At 41.7% G+C, this 15138-nt stretch overlaps 1 protein-coding gene across 2 annotated transcripts in view; it reads right to left on the bottom strand.

Annotated features, from left to right (window-relative positions):
* GTF2H1 (general transcription factor IIH subunit 1) overlaps positions 1-15138 on the bottom strand; it is a 44802-nt gene that overhangs the window by 22798 nt on the left and 6866 nt on the right. Inside the window, exons 2-5 of one of the 2 annotated variants that reach the window (XM_008062829.2) lie at positions 10775-10943; positions 5309-5501; positions 3431-3596; positions 1482-1575 (exon numbers count right to left, since the gene is read on the bottom strand). In XM_008062829.2, the coding sequence (XP_008061020.1) occupies positions 1482-1575; positions 3431-3596; positions 5309-5501; positions 10775-10928 (607 nt within the window). In that variant the 5' untranslated portion in view covers positions 10929-10943. The remainder of the gene's footprint in view (positions 1-1481; positions 1576-3430; positions 3597-5308; positions 5502-10774; positions 10944-15138) is intronic. The other variant, XM_021714884.1, reaches the window with a different exon arrangement.

Genomic DNA, 15138 nt, shown 5'->3' with positions numbered 1-15138 from the left:
GCAGGTCGAGGCTGCGGTGGCCAGGAGCGTGCCACTGCACTCCAGTCTAGGTGACAGAGTGAGACTCCAACTCAAAAAAAGAATAAAAATACAGTATTTCTCTTTTTTGGAGTCTCATTCTGTTGCCCAGGCTGGAGTGCAGTGACACAATCACGGCCACCCCAGCTTCGAACTGCTGGGCTCTGGTGATCTTTCTGCCTCAGCCTTCTAAGTAACCAGAACTACTGGTGTGCAATACCACACCGGCTAATATTTTATTTATTTAGAGACAAGGTCTTGCCAAATTGCCCAGGCTGGTCTTGAACCTGTGGGTTCAGGCAATCCATTCGCCCTGGCCTCCCAAAGTGCTGGGATTACAGGCTGAGTCACCAAGCCCAGCCTACAATTTTAAATAAATAAATTCTGGTTTTTTGGGTCTCCTCTTATACACCAAGAGAATTAAGTTTTGATGTTTTAGTAGAAACACCAAGAATCTTGGCAGCAGACCTGGTTTGCTTGTTTGTTCACTGATATATGTGCATTCTCGATTCAAAGCACTGTGTTAGGTGGTGGGTAAATAAAGATCTCAAATCAGCCGGGCACGGTGGCTCACACCTATAATCCCAGCACTTTGGGAGGCCAGTGTGAGAAGACTGCTTAAACTCGTGGGTTTGAGACCAACTGGGGCAACTTGGTGAGACCTCATCTCTACAATATATCAAAAAATTAGCTGGGTGTGGTGGCATGTGCCTGCAGTTGCAGCTACTTGGAAGCCTGAGCCTAGCAGGTTGAGCCTGTGGTGGCCAGGAGTGTGCCACTGCCCTCCAGCCTGTGTAACAGTGTGAGACTCCAACTCAAAAAAAAAGCTCTCAAATCAGCTCAGTACTCCAGAAGCTTTCAGTATAGCAAGCATAGTGCTTGAAAGCATGGTTTCTTGAGACAGAGTATGAGTTTAAAATTCCAGGTCTGCCACTTACTATCTGTATGACCTTGGGCAAATGACTTAATTTCTCTGTAATTTGGTTTCTCCATATATAACATGAGGGCCGTAACTACCTACTTCAGAGGTATATCTGATGATTAAATGAGTTAAACATAAAAAGGCCTTAGAATAGTATCAGGCACAGTCAATAATTATGTTATTAATATTAGAAAGATACATAAGAATTATATTATACTGTGATAACTCTCTAAGGCAGATGTAAAACGCTATAGACTCATTTACTGATGCCTCTGCACATGTCATTTCATTAGTTATGTTAAGGGCTAACGTTGAAGAATCACTGATGAAAAGAATGGTAATGTCGTCATACCAATGAACTGATGACAGCATGTCATTTACTGAGTCCTTAGTATCTACCATATGTCAGACACTAGGTAAAGCATTTTACATATTTTATTGCACTTGATTAGGAATAAATGAGAAGCTCTTTGTTTTTCTTTGATATATTATAGAATACAGCCAAATATTTTAACCATCTGAAAGAACCAACTCTTCTTACCTGCTGGATAGGTCCTAAATATGGACTCAATGATATCAGAAGTTAAATTATATCTGAGACCATTACAACCATCAGTTTGGGGCCGGACATCAGCCTAAAACAAAGACCAAACACACACATATATATATATTACTTAGACACGAGGGAAAGATGTTTACATCCTAATAAGCACTAGACAAAAGTAGGGGGAAAAGGAATTCTAAAATGAACTACATAAAGTCCCCTCACCTTCAGTTTTGGCATAGAAGCCTGGACTTGTTTTTCATAGTCTTAGTGACCTACAAAATCTGCGTGTTTAAGTGTGACCAAAGGCAGACAGCTAGTGGAGCATTGATATAAAACTTATATAGTAGCCGGGCTCGGCGGCTCAGTCTGTAATCCCAGCACTTTGGGAGGCCGAGGCGAGTAGATTGCCTGAGCCTGTGGGTTTGAGACCAGCCAGGGCAACTTGGTGAGACCTCATCTGTACAATAAATAAAAAAAATTAGCTGGATGTGTTAGCACGCGCCTGTAGTTGCGGCTACTTGGAAGGCTGAGGCGGAATGATCGCTGGAGCCCAGTAGATCGAGGATGGAGTGACTGTGAGTATGCCACAGCCCTCCAGCCTGAACAACAGAGTGAGATTCAAAAAAAAAACAAAACAAAAACAAAAAACCTAAAAACGTATAGTTATAAAAACCACTACCAACCTTGGTTATTAAATAATTAAAACATTAACTGACTGGTTCCTTTGGGAAACATTTTTAATTCAATTCATAAGCATCCAAAAAGATACCAAACATACAAATGGTAACCAATTTCTTGTTTAAAGTGTAAGTACTGTTGTGGTTCCAATGGAGTACAGACTAATTCAATTTCACTTTATAATTCTATAGTAAGGTATTCCCAATTTTTCTATTAGATACATTTTATAAATCTTACTTTTTCTGTAATATGATCATTATACATTTAACTTTGTATTGTAAGTAAAAATATTAATATAACAATCATTAAAAAAAAGGTACCATAAAGGCTTAAATTTAAAAGTATCAGGGCTGAGCATGGTATCTCATGCCCGTAATCCCAGCGCTTTGGGAGGCTGAAGCAGGAGGATCGCTTGAGACCAGTAGTTTGAGACCAGCCTGGGCAAACAAAGTACCCAGCTCTACAAAAAAAAAAAAAAATTAGCCAGGTATGGTGGCATGTGACTGCAGTTCCAGCTATTTGGGAGGCTAAGGCAGGAGGGTTGCTTGAGTCCAGGAGGTCAAGGCTATGGAGAGCTAAGGCCACACCACTGCATTCCAGACTGGGCAACAGAGACCCTGTCACAAAAAACCAAGAAGTATTAGACTAAATTTTTAAGTATTATTTTGATCTCTAAAAGGTTCACTCTTTAAAGGCCATGTGACCTCCAACATATTAGAGTGAAAAAAAAAAACCCAAAAAACAGGTAAAGAGAAATTTAAAAATACCATATGTATTTTTTTTAAATTATTTTTTACTGTAGAGGTAAGGTCTTGCCCAAGTTGCCCAGGCTGGTCTTGAACCCGTGGACTCAGGCAATCCTCTCACCTTGGCCTCCCAAAGTGCTGGGATTATATGCATGAGCCACTGAGCCTGGCCAAAAATACCGTGTGTATAAAAATATTTGGGGGGCCATTGCTTTACTAGACTCTGGTGTGGTCATGTGCTCTTTGAGCTATGGCTGCCATCATGTTTCCTCCTAAGCTTTGGCCCCCCTCTCCTACTTTGGAGAGGTGAATTCTCCCCCCTCAATTCACTTTCTAAATAAACTATTCTTTCTAATCTAAAAAAAAAATTATGTATTTTGGAAGAATGCCATGTATACTATACTTTCTATTAACTTACTTTAAGGAAATGCTAAGTTTTACAAAAGAAAGCGCTGTTAACACACACATATTGGGGTCTTAATTTTTTTAAATTCGGAAATCTATATAAGGGTCACATACCAGAAATGCTGCAGAAATGCCAACATCCTGCTTATGATTGGATGTGGAAGAACTAGCTGCTGTATTCACATTTAAACGGTTGGCCCAGAATTCCTCAGCACTGATCACTTGACTCACAACGAGGTCTTTATAAAGTTGAAACAAAACAGGATCTTCTTGTAGCATTCTGTTGATAGAAAATATTGAATATCATTGAACTTCTAGAATACAACACCACTTAGGCAACATTTTTAAAAGACTTTAGTGACATGAAACATTGGAACACAACTTTTATTTTGTGATGATTAAGCAGTAGAGATCATTTAGTTCATTTTTTAGTTAAAAGATCAAAACCTCCACATTTTTGGAGAAAAAAATGAAGTGGAGATATAAATGGAGGCAAGTCTGAAGAAGCAAAGACTGAACTCTTTGAGGGCATGGATTTGGTCTTATTCATCTCTGTACCCCAGTTACACAAAGAATGCTGTGTCTGTACTGAACCATACTATACAGTTGTCCCTTGGTATCTGTGGATGCTCAAATTCCTTAGATAAAATGGTGTAGTATTTACATACTCCTACACACATCCTCCCACATTTTAAATCATCTCTAGATTACTTGCAATATCTAACATGCTATATGCTACACAAATAGTTGCTATATTATATTGCCTATTTGTATTATTTTGTATTGTATTGCCATTTTTTCCAAATATTTTCAATCTGAAGTTGGTTGAAAGTGGAACCCATGGTTATACAGGGCTGAATGCATTGTTTTACACATAAAGGTGAACGGGCAAGAGAAGAGGTATGCTGGGGATTTTTCAGTTACTAAGTTTAACTGGTGATAAGCAGACCTGTAAGTACCAATGGCCTGAAAGATATTGGTGATGGAATAATTCACCTTGTAAGCAATTCTAATTATTTTACATGGTAAAGTTGGGAACTACACACAAAGATACTTGAGGCCATATTTTCCTACAATACCACAGCAAAAGTGGGGAGAGGTAACAAGCTATTACTTTACTAGGAAGCTAGAGAGACTATAGTATTAGGTTGATGCTTAAGTTCGTAGCTTCTGTTTTCGGCATGGTAACACTGCAGTGTTGGGAGTTTATTTGTCATTTGGAGTGACAATGTGCTTATGAATGCTCCTTGCATTTTGCAGATTTGAAGAAAGTTAGCACTATTGGTGGGCTAAAGAAGATGGTGTCAAGTAAAAAAAAAATGAACACTTCTGACATATTCTTCTGTTTGAGTTTAACAGAGGAGTAAAGGCAGCAGAGGTAGCTCGAAACATTGGTGCTGTGTATGGGGAGAATGCCATAAGGGAAAGCATGGCAAGAATGGTTTTGTAGTTTCAAAGAGGGCCTCCTTGACTTGAGTGATTCTCCATGTTCAGAAAGACAATTGGGCTTTGATGAAGACTGTTTGAACACTTTTTTTTGAGCTGGAGTCTTACCCTGTCACCCAGGCTGGAGTGCAGTGGCACACGTATGGCCACCACAGCCTCAACCTGCTGGGTTCAGGTGATCCTTCTGTCTCAGCCTTCCAAGAAGTTGGAACTACAGGCACGTGCTACCATGCCTGGTTTATTTTTTTGATTTACTGTAGAGAAGAGATCTCACTATGTTGCCCAGGCTGGTATTGAACCCCTGAGCTCAGGCAATCCTCTTGCCTTGGCCTCCCAAAGTGCTGGGATTATAGGCTTCAGTCACCATGCCTGGCCTAAACACGTTAATCCATGATGATCCAGTCAATTAATCCAAGAATTGGCAAATGTGATAAACTGTGACCAGTCAACCATTGGGTGACACTTGCATTCCATTGGCAGGTGAAAAATGCTACAAACTTAAGCATCAACCCTTATCTCTTCAAAAGGCTATTCTTTTTCTCCCACCTGTTTTTCTCCTCCAGTTCTTTATTTGCTTTCCTCTTGAATTTGGGCAGCAGCTGCTGAAGAAGATCCTTTACTGCATCTCGCTCTTTCACTGCTGTGCTTTCATTGGAAAAATGGAAGTTAGTTGTGTCCCCTGCATGCAGGACCAGCTGTAGTTGAATTTTAGCTTTTCCTTCTGGACTGATTTTCTGGCCTAGAAAGACGTATGACGCTAGTTAGATGAAGTCACTCACATGATGGAAATTACCATACAACAGGTCATTTTTCCTCCCAAGATTCAGGATTCCTTTGGGCTTTAACTGCCCTGTTTCAATACTGTTTTTGCAGAAATGCACTCAAGCTCACATAATGCCACATAACCAGAGCACACTCATCAAATTCACTACCAACACTCTGCTTCTCTCTTTAGTATTCTTTTGGTGTAACACTTCTCACCCACTGCGCTTCTACCTCTAGATATTAATAGGCTTTCAATTTAACTAGACCTCTTTAAAGGCTTTCTAAACAGCCAACTAGGAGCCCTGAATCCACTCAAAATAACTGACTCCAATCAACATCATGAATAAAAATCACTTGTGATCCAAAATACTGCAGAATAGACCATTGCTTTCCTACTAGTTTTGCAAGGGAAAATATTTAATTCTACATTTGAGAGATCTGGTATCACCTTTTTTTTTTTTTTTTTGAGTTGGAGTTTCACTCACTGCCCAGGCCGGAGTGCAGTGGCATGACCACGGCCACCCCAGCGTCGACCTGTGCTGGGCTCTGGCAATCCTTCCACCTCAGCCTTCCAAGTAGCCGGAACTACAAGTGCGTGCTACACCTGGCTAATTTTGTATTTATTGTAGAAACAAGGTCTTGCCAAGTTGCCCAGGCTGGTCTCGAACCCACAGGCTCAGGCAATCCACTTGCCTTGACCTCCCAAAGTGCTGGGATTACAGGTTGAGTCACCGAGTCCGGCCTGGTATCACCATTTAACCAAGTGATATGACTTGGTCATATGACTTACCTCATCAAAAGCCAGACAACCTGATACTACATGCTTTCTGAGGTGATGAAACAGGAAGTAAATATCACCACCTATGTATAATTCTCACACAAAATATTTAATCTGAACTATAATCAAGATTTACAGACTCTCAGCTTATAAAAAATACAGAAGCACAGGAATAAATTAAACAAAACTTGAGCAGACAAACAGACATATTCAGAATGTGATAACTGACAAAGCTATACCCTGAAAGAGACAAGAGAGATCACAACTATGTCAACCCAGATTGGTTTAAAAAAAAAAAAATCACATCTATAGAAGGCATTATTGGGACCACCAGGGAAATATAACAATGGTCTGGCTATTAATAAAATGTTCTTGGTGTGATAATGATATTACAAGCAGTAAATGTACACACAAATAATAAAGCAAATATGACAAAACAACTGTAGCATCTAGGTGGTATATATTGCATAGGTTTTCAATGTACCATTCCCTAAATTTTTCTGTCACTTTTGTCCGCTATGATAAGCACTACTGCTGATTTTCACCTTAGTAATTTATACTGATAGCTTTCAATAGTTTCTTTCAGAATTGTGAATTCTTTCAAACATTCAACTTAAAATGAAACTGTCCTGGTGCAGATCTAGTTTTGCATATGCAGTCTTTTCCCCAACAGCTGAGACAAATTGTGGAGAAACTGGATATGGGCATATTCTTTACTGGACACTGTATCACAATCAGTCTGTGTCTTGCAAAGTTATGAGGCTATTTAAAGGAAATGCTAATACAGGCAGTTCCTAACTGATAAGTCTATTGTTATACAAATGTTAGTTTGGAAGAAATTTGCAAGGCATCCCCACAGAAACAGTTTTAAAAGGAAGTACTATTACCAGGATGGTGGACAAAAGACCATCTACAATAGTAGGACTCAAAAAAACCTACAGTTACCTTTTCTGTGGGGGGGAGGGGGGCGAACCCCTTGTAGTACACACAGAATTTGTTCCACCACATAAAACGTTCAAAGTTTTTATATGAGAGTTTTGAGGAAGTTGTGTCACGATCTAAGGAAGAAACATCCCTGAGTTGTGGCAAACAGGTGACTTGTTTTTCCACCATGACAATGCACTTGCCCACGTGGCACTGAGTGTTTGGCAGATTTGACTCAAACCCAGCTTGAATCCTCTGCCCCACCCTCCGTATTCACCTGATCATGCTCTGAGCAACTTTTTTTTTGTTTCCCTGGATGAAAAAAGTCCTCAAAGGGAAACATTTTGGCGATATGGAAGAGGTGAAACAAAAAATGGCAGAAGCACTCAAAGGAATAAAAATTGACGAGTCCAAAAACTGTTTTGAGCAGAGGGGAAAGCATCCTAACTGGATACTGCATCAAGTGGAGAGTACGCTGAAAGTGACTGAAGTTTAAACATGTAAGAATAAAAGCAAGAATAAAAGCACACTTTCTAAGTAAATAAATTCCATTTTGGGGGGAGTCTCCCTTGTAGCTTAAGATTCTAAATTACTTCAGTGGAGAAAGTTAGAGCTTTTGGTACTTCCCAGGAGAAAAGCACTTGGACTAGGGTAGCTCTTTATAAATAAAGAACATTTGTAAATTGAGTACTTGTAAGCTGAGGCCTGTCTGTTTTGGGGAAGTATCATGTTGCTAGAAATCTTCACAGAATTTCTTCTAAGAGAAGAATCCTTTTTTTTTTTTTTTTTTTTTTTTGAGTTGGAGTCTCACTCTGTTGCCCAGGCTGGAGCACAACAGCATGCTCATGGCCACCGCAGCCTCGATCTGCTGGGCTCAGGTGATCCTTCCCTCTCAGTCTTCCAAGTAGCTGGAACTACAGGCACGCACCACCATGCCCAGTTAATTTTTTGATTTATTGTAGAGATAAGTCTCGCCAAGCTGCCCAGATTGGTCTCGAAGCCCTGGATTCAGGCAATCCTCTCACCCCAGCCTCACGAAGTGCTGGGATTACAGGCTTGAGTCACCGCACCTGGTTTTAAGAGAAGAATCTGCCCAGGAAATAAATGAAACCATATTAGCCAGGCCTGATGGCTCAGCCTGTAATCTTGCACTTTGGGAGGCTGAGGTGAGTGGATTGCCTGAGCCCACGGGTTCGAGACCCGCCTGGGCAACTTGGCAAGACCTCATCTCTACAATAAATCAAAAAATTAGTCGGACGTGGTAGCGCGCGCCTGTAGTTCCAGCTACTTGGAAGGCTGAGGCGGAAGGATCACTGGAGCCCAGCAGGTGGAGGCTGCAGTGGCCGGGAGCAGTCACTGCACTCCAGTCTGGGCAACAGAGTGAGACTCCAACTCAAAAAAAAAAAGAAAAAGAAACCATATTAATGATCAGAGTCAAGGTACCACTGCAATTTGTCAAGGGGTTGGTTGCCCTGGGTTTTTCCTATTTAAGATCTTGGGTTAAGTGAACTGTAGAAATACCTTTCAGAGAAAAAGTTCTAAATTCCAGGATTCATCTGGTGTTTTTTTTTTTTTTTTTTTGAGTTGGAGTCTCACTGTCACCCAGGTTGGAGTGCAAGCTCATGGCCACCGCAGCCTCGACCTGCTGGGCTCAGGTGATCCTTTCAGCTCAGCCTTCCAAGTAGTTGGAACAACAGGCGTGCGCCGCCATGCCTGGCTGATTTTTATTCTATTGTAGAGAAGAGGTCTGCCAAGTTGTCTAGGCTGGTCTTGAATCCCTGGCTTCAGGCAATCCTCTCGCCTGCGCCTCTCAAAGTACTGGGATTATTGGCGTGAGTCACTGCGCCCAGGTGGTGCTTTCTCAAATTAATAATTATTTTTGCTTTTGAGTTGGGGTCTTACTGTCACCCAGACTGGAGTGCAGAGACATGATCAGGGCTCACTGCAGCCCCAAACTCTTGGGGCTGAAGGGACCCACCCACCTCAGCCTTCCAAGTTGCGCCACCACACCTAGCTAGTTTTTAAAAAAAAATTTTGCAGAGATGAGGTCTTGCTATGTTGCCCACAGTGGTCTTGAACTCCTGGTCTCAAGCAATACCCCCACCTTGGTCTCTTGAACTGCTGGAATTACAGGTGTAAACCACTGTGCCCAGCCAACAAATTATTAATGAACCATGAAGTACCATACCCCCTGGGAATAAATTAACCTTGCTAATTTGGAAAGGGGTTTTGATTTTAGTTTTCATACTTAAAAATTATAAAAGAAAGGGCTAATATAAGAATATTATGCTCTGTATTTCTCCTATTTACATACAGTATAAAGTTGAGTCTTCACTACAGATGATGGCCACACAACCTAATATTAGACAACCTGCCTAAATAGTACAATTTTGTTGAAGCGCAATCTTGCATCATCTATCAATATTTTAAATGCATGAACCATATGAATAGGAAACAGCTTTGCAGGAATGCATCCTACACACACAATCATAAAATGATATTAGCACACAGGTTTATACTGCAACATTGTTTGCAATAACAAAATTCTAGAAACTTCCTAAATGTCATTCAATAGAAGACTGGTTAAATACATGACTGTATATCTACTCAGTGGGATATTATGCAAGCCCTCCCTGCCCTTTTTTTTAAGTTCAAAGGTGCAGTTTCCAGAAATCAATGAGAAGGAAGAACAGGTCTGAAAGTGAAGACAAGGAATTCACTTCTGGACACGATGAGTGTAAGACACTGCTGAGTCATCCAGGTGGAGACAGTATGCATGATGTGGGTATTTGTAAATGGTGGAATAAAGCCCAATTAGATGACTGCCTTTTTTTGTTGTTGTTGTTGTTGAGTTGGAGGTCTCACTGTTGGCCAGGCTGGAGTGCAGTGGCACGATTATGACTACCATAGCCTTGACCTGCTGGGTTCAGATGATCCTTCTGCCTCAGCCTCCCAAGTAGCTGTGACTATAGGTGAGTGCCACTATGCCTGGCTATTTTTTGATTTATTGTACAGACAAGGTCTTGCCAAGTTGCCCAGGCTGGTCTCAAACCCCTGGGCTCAGGTAACTCTCTCCTCTCCGCCTCTCAAAGTTCTGGGATTACAGGTGTGAGCCACTGCGTCTGGCAGTATTATGCAACTCTTAAGAGAAAGTATGTAGAGATCTTTAAGTGAGATAGATCTACACATGTAAACCTGTACCTGTTCTATTATTAAGTGTTCCATTATCAGGTTATAGAATGCTATGTATTCAGAAATCCAATTTTGTAACTATTTCTACATGGTTCATTTTTTTCATAAAAAATTGAGAAAACCTGGCCAGGTAGGGTGGCTCCTGCCCATAATTCCAGCACTTTGGGAGGCTGATGTGGGTGGACTGTTTCAGCTCAGGAGTTTGAGAACAGCCTGGACAGCATGGCAAGACCTCCATCTCTATTTAAAAAACAAAAACCAAAACCCCACAATGACGGTATAAGTGATCTTTTTATAAACTTACTAACAAATATGACATACATACATATCAGACTTTAGTACAGCTGACTTACATTTAATATCTGCATACATATGGCTGATTGTAAACCTATCTTTGCCTTCAGGTGCCCAAGCAATTCTTTCTGCCATAAGGTACAGAGCTCCATCTTGCTTCTTTTGGCGCACCTTCTTAACAATCAACAAAACTTCTTCAGATGAAGTTGCCATGGTAGCTAGAAGGGACTAATAGAGAAAAAAAACAATGAAGAAAAATATTCCACACATCATTAAGGGCTGAATTTGTTGATTTTAGTTAAGAGTCCCTTTCAAATCTAAAAACTCAACTATGGGAGATTAACAAGGAGGAAAAGTCTCCTTTTTTCATTAAAAGTTGAAGATGAAGTTGCTTGGCACTACTCTTGTAACATCAAATTTCATTTTGTTCATACCACAGGTGTGAATTTATGTAATATTTATAATTTATAACACTTTGCAGTTTTTCAAACCATTTCCACATTTAGTAATGAGAGTATTCTGAATTTACTGTTATTATCCTTAGTATCTTGAGGACAACAAATTGGTTTTTCACCCAATCTATATTTAGAATTACAGAACTTTAAAGAATTATAAGGGATCCTATTGAATATTTAGTTCTTATTTGTTTCAGTTGAAACAACTAAGATCCACAGAATTTGTGTGACCTTCAGAACCATCCAGAGTTGAAACCATACCCAAGTTTCCTGACTCCTAATCTAAGTTTCTTCTGTATGCTGAAAATAAAACTGACAGAATTTAATACTTAACACTTCAGCAGATGCTGGTTTCCTGTCTTTTTTTTTTGTTTTTGAATTGGGAGTCTCACTCTGTCACCCAGGCTGGAGTGCAATGGCACACTTACAGCCACTTCAGCCTCATTCTGCTGGGCCCAGGTGATCTTTCTGCTCCAGCCTTCCAAGTAGGTAGAACTACTGGTATGTACCACCATGCTCGGCTAATTTTTCTTGATTTATTGTAGAGACAAGGTCTCAACAAGTTGCCCAGGCTGGTCTCAAACCCCTGGGCTCAGGCAATCCTCTCGCCTTCCAAAGGGCTGGGATTGCAGGCATGAGTCACTGTGTCTGGCCAGTTTCCTGTCTTTTAACAATCAAATGTCTTCAACTATGCTTCATAATTCTTTGGTATAATGACTAACCAGTTACCTGGGAAATACTCTGGACAGCCTGATTCATCCTACCCAAACCAAATCCTTTAGGCTGAAGTGTAGCTGCTAAGAATTTGAGGCTAGCTGGGCTCAGTGGCTCAGCCTGTAATCCTGCACCTTGGGAAGCTGAGGTGAGTGGATTGCCTGAATCACGGGTTCGAGACCTGCCTGGACAACTTGGTGAGACCTCATCTCTACAATAAATAAAAAATTAGCCAGGTGTGGTAGCACGCACCTGTAGTTCCAGTTACTTGAAAGGCTGAGGCGGAAGGACTGCCGGAGCCCAGCAGGTCGAGGCTGCAGTGCAGTGGCCGGGCAACAGAGTGAGACTCCAACTCAAAAAAAAATAAAAAAAAAAAAGAATTTGAGGCTATCTGGACTCAAAGGGAAAGGTGCCATGACTGATGGTGATGTCTGCTATAGGCCAGGAGTTCGAGACCAATCTGGGTAACATATCAAGACCTTGTCTCTTAAAAAAGTCATATCTACTCTTTCATAGGTCTTTACAGGCTATTCCATCTCAAGAAAGGATAGGAACTGAGTCAATATAAATACATTTCTCCAATACATTTGTTTTGAGCCAAGAAGTCTGAGAACTATCCAAAGATGAATGATAACAGTGATTTCTGCTGTCAAAGCGTTATCAGTGTAGTAAGATGTGTATGTGTGTGTGCATGCGCACAGACACTATTTATTAGTGTACACAAACTAGAATGTGTAAAGTCCCAAAAGGGACACATAAATGTATCAAGTTAGAACTCAGAAGCAATTTGTTCACTCGGGAAGCTGTGTGAAAGGTCTGCCATAAAATCTTTATTATTTATTCATTTAATTTTTGAGTTGGAGTCTCACTCTGTTGCCCAGGCTGGAGTGCAGTGGCACGCTAATGGCCACCTCAGCCTTCCAAGTAGCTGGAGCTACAAACACGCGTCATCAAGCCTGGCTAATTTCTTGATTTATTGTAGAGATGAGGTCTTGCCAAGTTGACCAGTCTCGAACCCATGGGCTCAGGCAATCCTCTCACCTCAGACTTCCAAAGTGCTGGGATTATAGGCGTGAGCCACCGCACCTGGCCCATAGAACTTTTTTTTGAGTCAGAGTCTCTGTCGCCCAGGCTGGAGTGCAGTGGCAACCTCATGGCTACCCCAGTGTCAACATATCGGGTGCTGGCGATGCTTCCACCTCAGCCTTCCAAGTAGCCGAATCTATAAGCTCGCGCTACTGCGCCCGGCTAATTTTTGATTTTATTGTAGAGATGAGGTCTTGCCAAGTTGCCCGGGCTGGTCTTGAACTCGCAGGCTCAGACAATCCTCTCGCCTCGGCCTCTCAAAGTGCTGGGATTACAGGCTAAGCCACCAAGCACAGAATCTTTTAAAAGTAGCTTTTGGCCAGGTGTGGAGGCTCACGCCTGTAGCCCCAGCAATTGAGGAGGTAGAGGTGAGAAGACTGTCTGAACCCAAGAGTTCAAGGCCAACCTGGGCAACTTGGCAAGACCTTGTCCCTACAATAAATAAAAAAATTAGGCCAGGCTTCTTGGCTCAGCCTATAATCCCAGCACTTTGGGAGGCTGAGGTGAGTGGATTGCCTGAGCCCGCTGGTTCGAGACCCACTTGGGCAACATGGCGAGACCTCATCTCTACAATAAATTAAAAATTAGCCGGGTGTGGTAGTGCATGACTGTAGTTCCGGCTACTTGGAAGGTTGAGGCGGAAGGACTGCCGAAGCCCAGCAGGTCGAGGTTGCAGTGGCTGGGAGTGTGCCACTGCACTCTAGTCTGGGCGACACTGTGAGACTCCAACTCAAAAAAAAAAAAAATTAGCCTGGTGTGGTGGCATGCACCTGTAGTTTCAGCTACTTAGAAGATCTCCTGAGCTCAGCAGATTGAGGCTGAGGTAGCCGTGATTATGCCACCGCACACCAGCCTGGGTGACACAGTGGGATTCCAACTCAAACCTCCAACAAGATGCACTGCTCTTAGGTGTTCTGTGTGATGCCTTTTGATAGCTGTATACAGTCATGTACCAGCACCTAAGACACATTTTCATTGTCCTGAATGTTCCCTCGTTTCTTTCCAGTCAATTCTCTTTTCCCCAATCTCCGGTCCCTACTTCCTGATTTCTGTCACCACAGGTTGGTTTTTGTCTGTTCTAGGACTTCATCTAAATGGAATCATATAGTATGTACTCTTTTTGTCTCTGGTCTTTCATTTGCTTTTTGAAATTTACCATACTGTTGCTTATAGCAGTTAACTCTCTTTTAAACATAAGGTAGTTATGATTTGGCTCTTGAAGACAGAATTTCTACAGCAACATTAAAGGGAAACAGGTGTTATAGGCAATGGGAATGGTTTGGGCAAAGGCTTGAAACTCTCTAGGAATAAGTGGTCTGATTTGGATACAGAATAAGGTTCGTGATGAAAACCAGTGGGACAGGAAGGAGGTTGGATGGTTAAGATGGAGGAAGACAGTAGAGAATGCCACCTATGTGGTAAATATCAGAAAATTTCTAAAGACTTTTTGAACGGGGGAATGATTTGTAGTTTAGAAAACTAATCTATGAGCAGCACAAGAGACTGGAAAGAAAGCAAAAAGGAGTCTCTGAACCAGGCTAGTAGCAGTGAGAATGGAGAAGAAAAGACAAGGGAGAACCACGGAAGAAACAGGACAAATACACTGTTTAAGTTCTGAAGGAGGTGTCACAGTTGCCTGCCCATACTCCCATTTATAAGCCTTATTGACAAAAGTACAAAGGTGCTGTTGCCAGAAATCAAAGAGAAGGAAGAACAGGTCTGAAAGTGAAGACAAGAAATCTACTTCTGGACATGATGAGTGTGAGGCACTGCTGAGTCGTGCTGGTGGAGATAGCATGCATGAAGTGGGTATTTGTAAATGGTGGAATAAAGCCCTATTAGATGACTTTTTTTCCCCTTGAGTCAGAGTCTCACTCTGTTGCCCAGGCTGGAGTGCAGTGGCACCATTATGGCTACCACAGCCTTGACCTGCTGAGCTCAGGTGATCCTTCTGTCTCAGTCTCCCAAGTAGCTGGGACTATAGGTGTGTGTCACCACACCAGGCTAATTTTTGATTTATTGTAGAGACGAGGTCTTGTTACTCAGGCTTGTCTTGAACTCCTGGACTCAGTTAGTCCTCTTGCCTCAGCTTTCCAAAGTGCTGGTATTACCAGGAATGGCCACTGTACTCCAGTCTGGGTGACAGAGTGAGACTCTAACTCAAAAAA

The sequence above is a fragment of the Carlito syrichta genome, unplaced genomic scaffold, assembly GCF_000164805.1.
Source record: "Carlito syrichta isolate Samal-C Ts95f unplaced genomic scaffold, Tarsius_syrichta-2.0.1 Scaffold305865, whole genome shotgun sequence".
Taxonomy (NCBI): domain Eukaryota; kingdom Metazoa; phylum Chordata; class Mammalia; order Primates; family Tarsiidae; genus Carlito; species Carlito syrichta.
The sequence above is the reverse complement of the archived record's forward strand: the minus strand, read 5'-3'. Positions and strand labels throughout refer to the sequence as shown.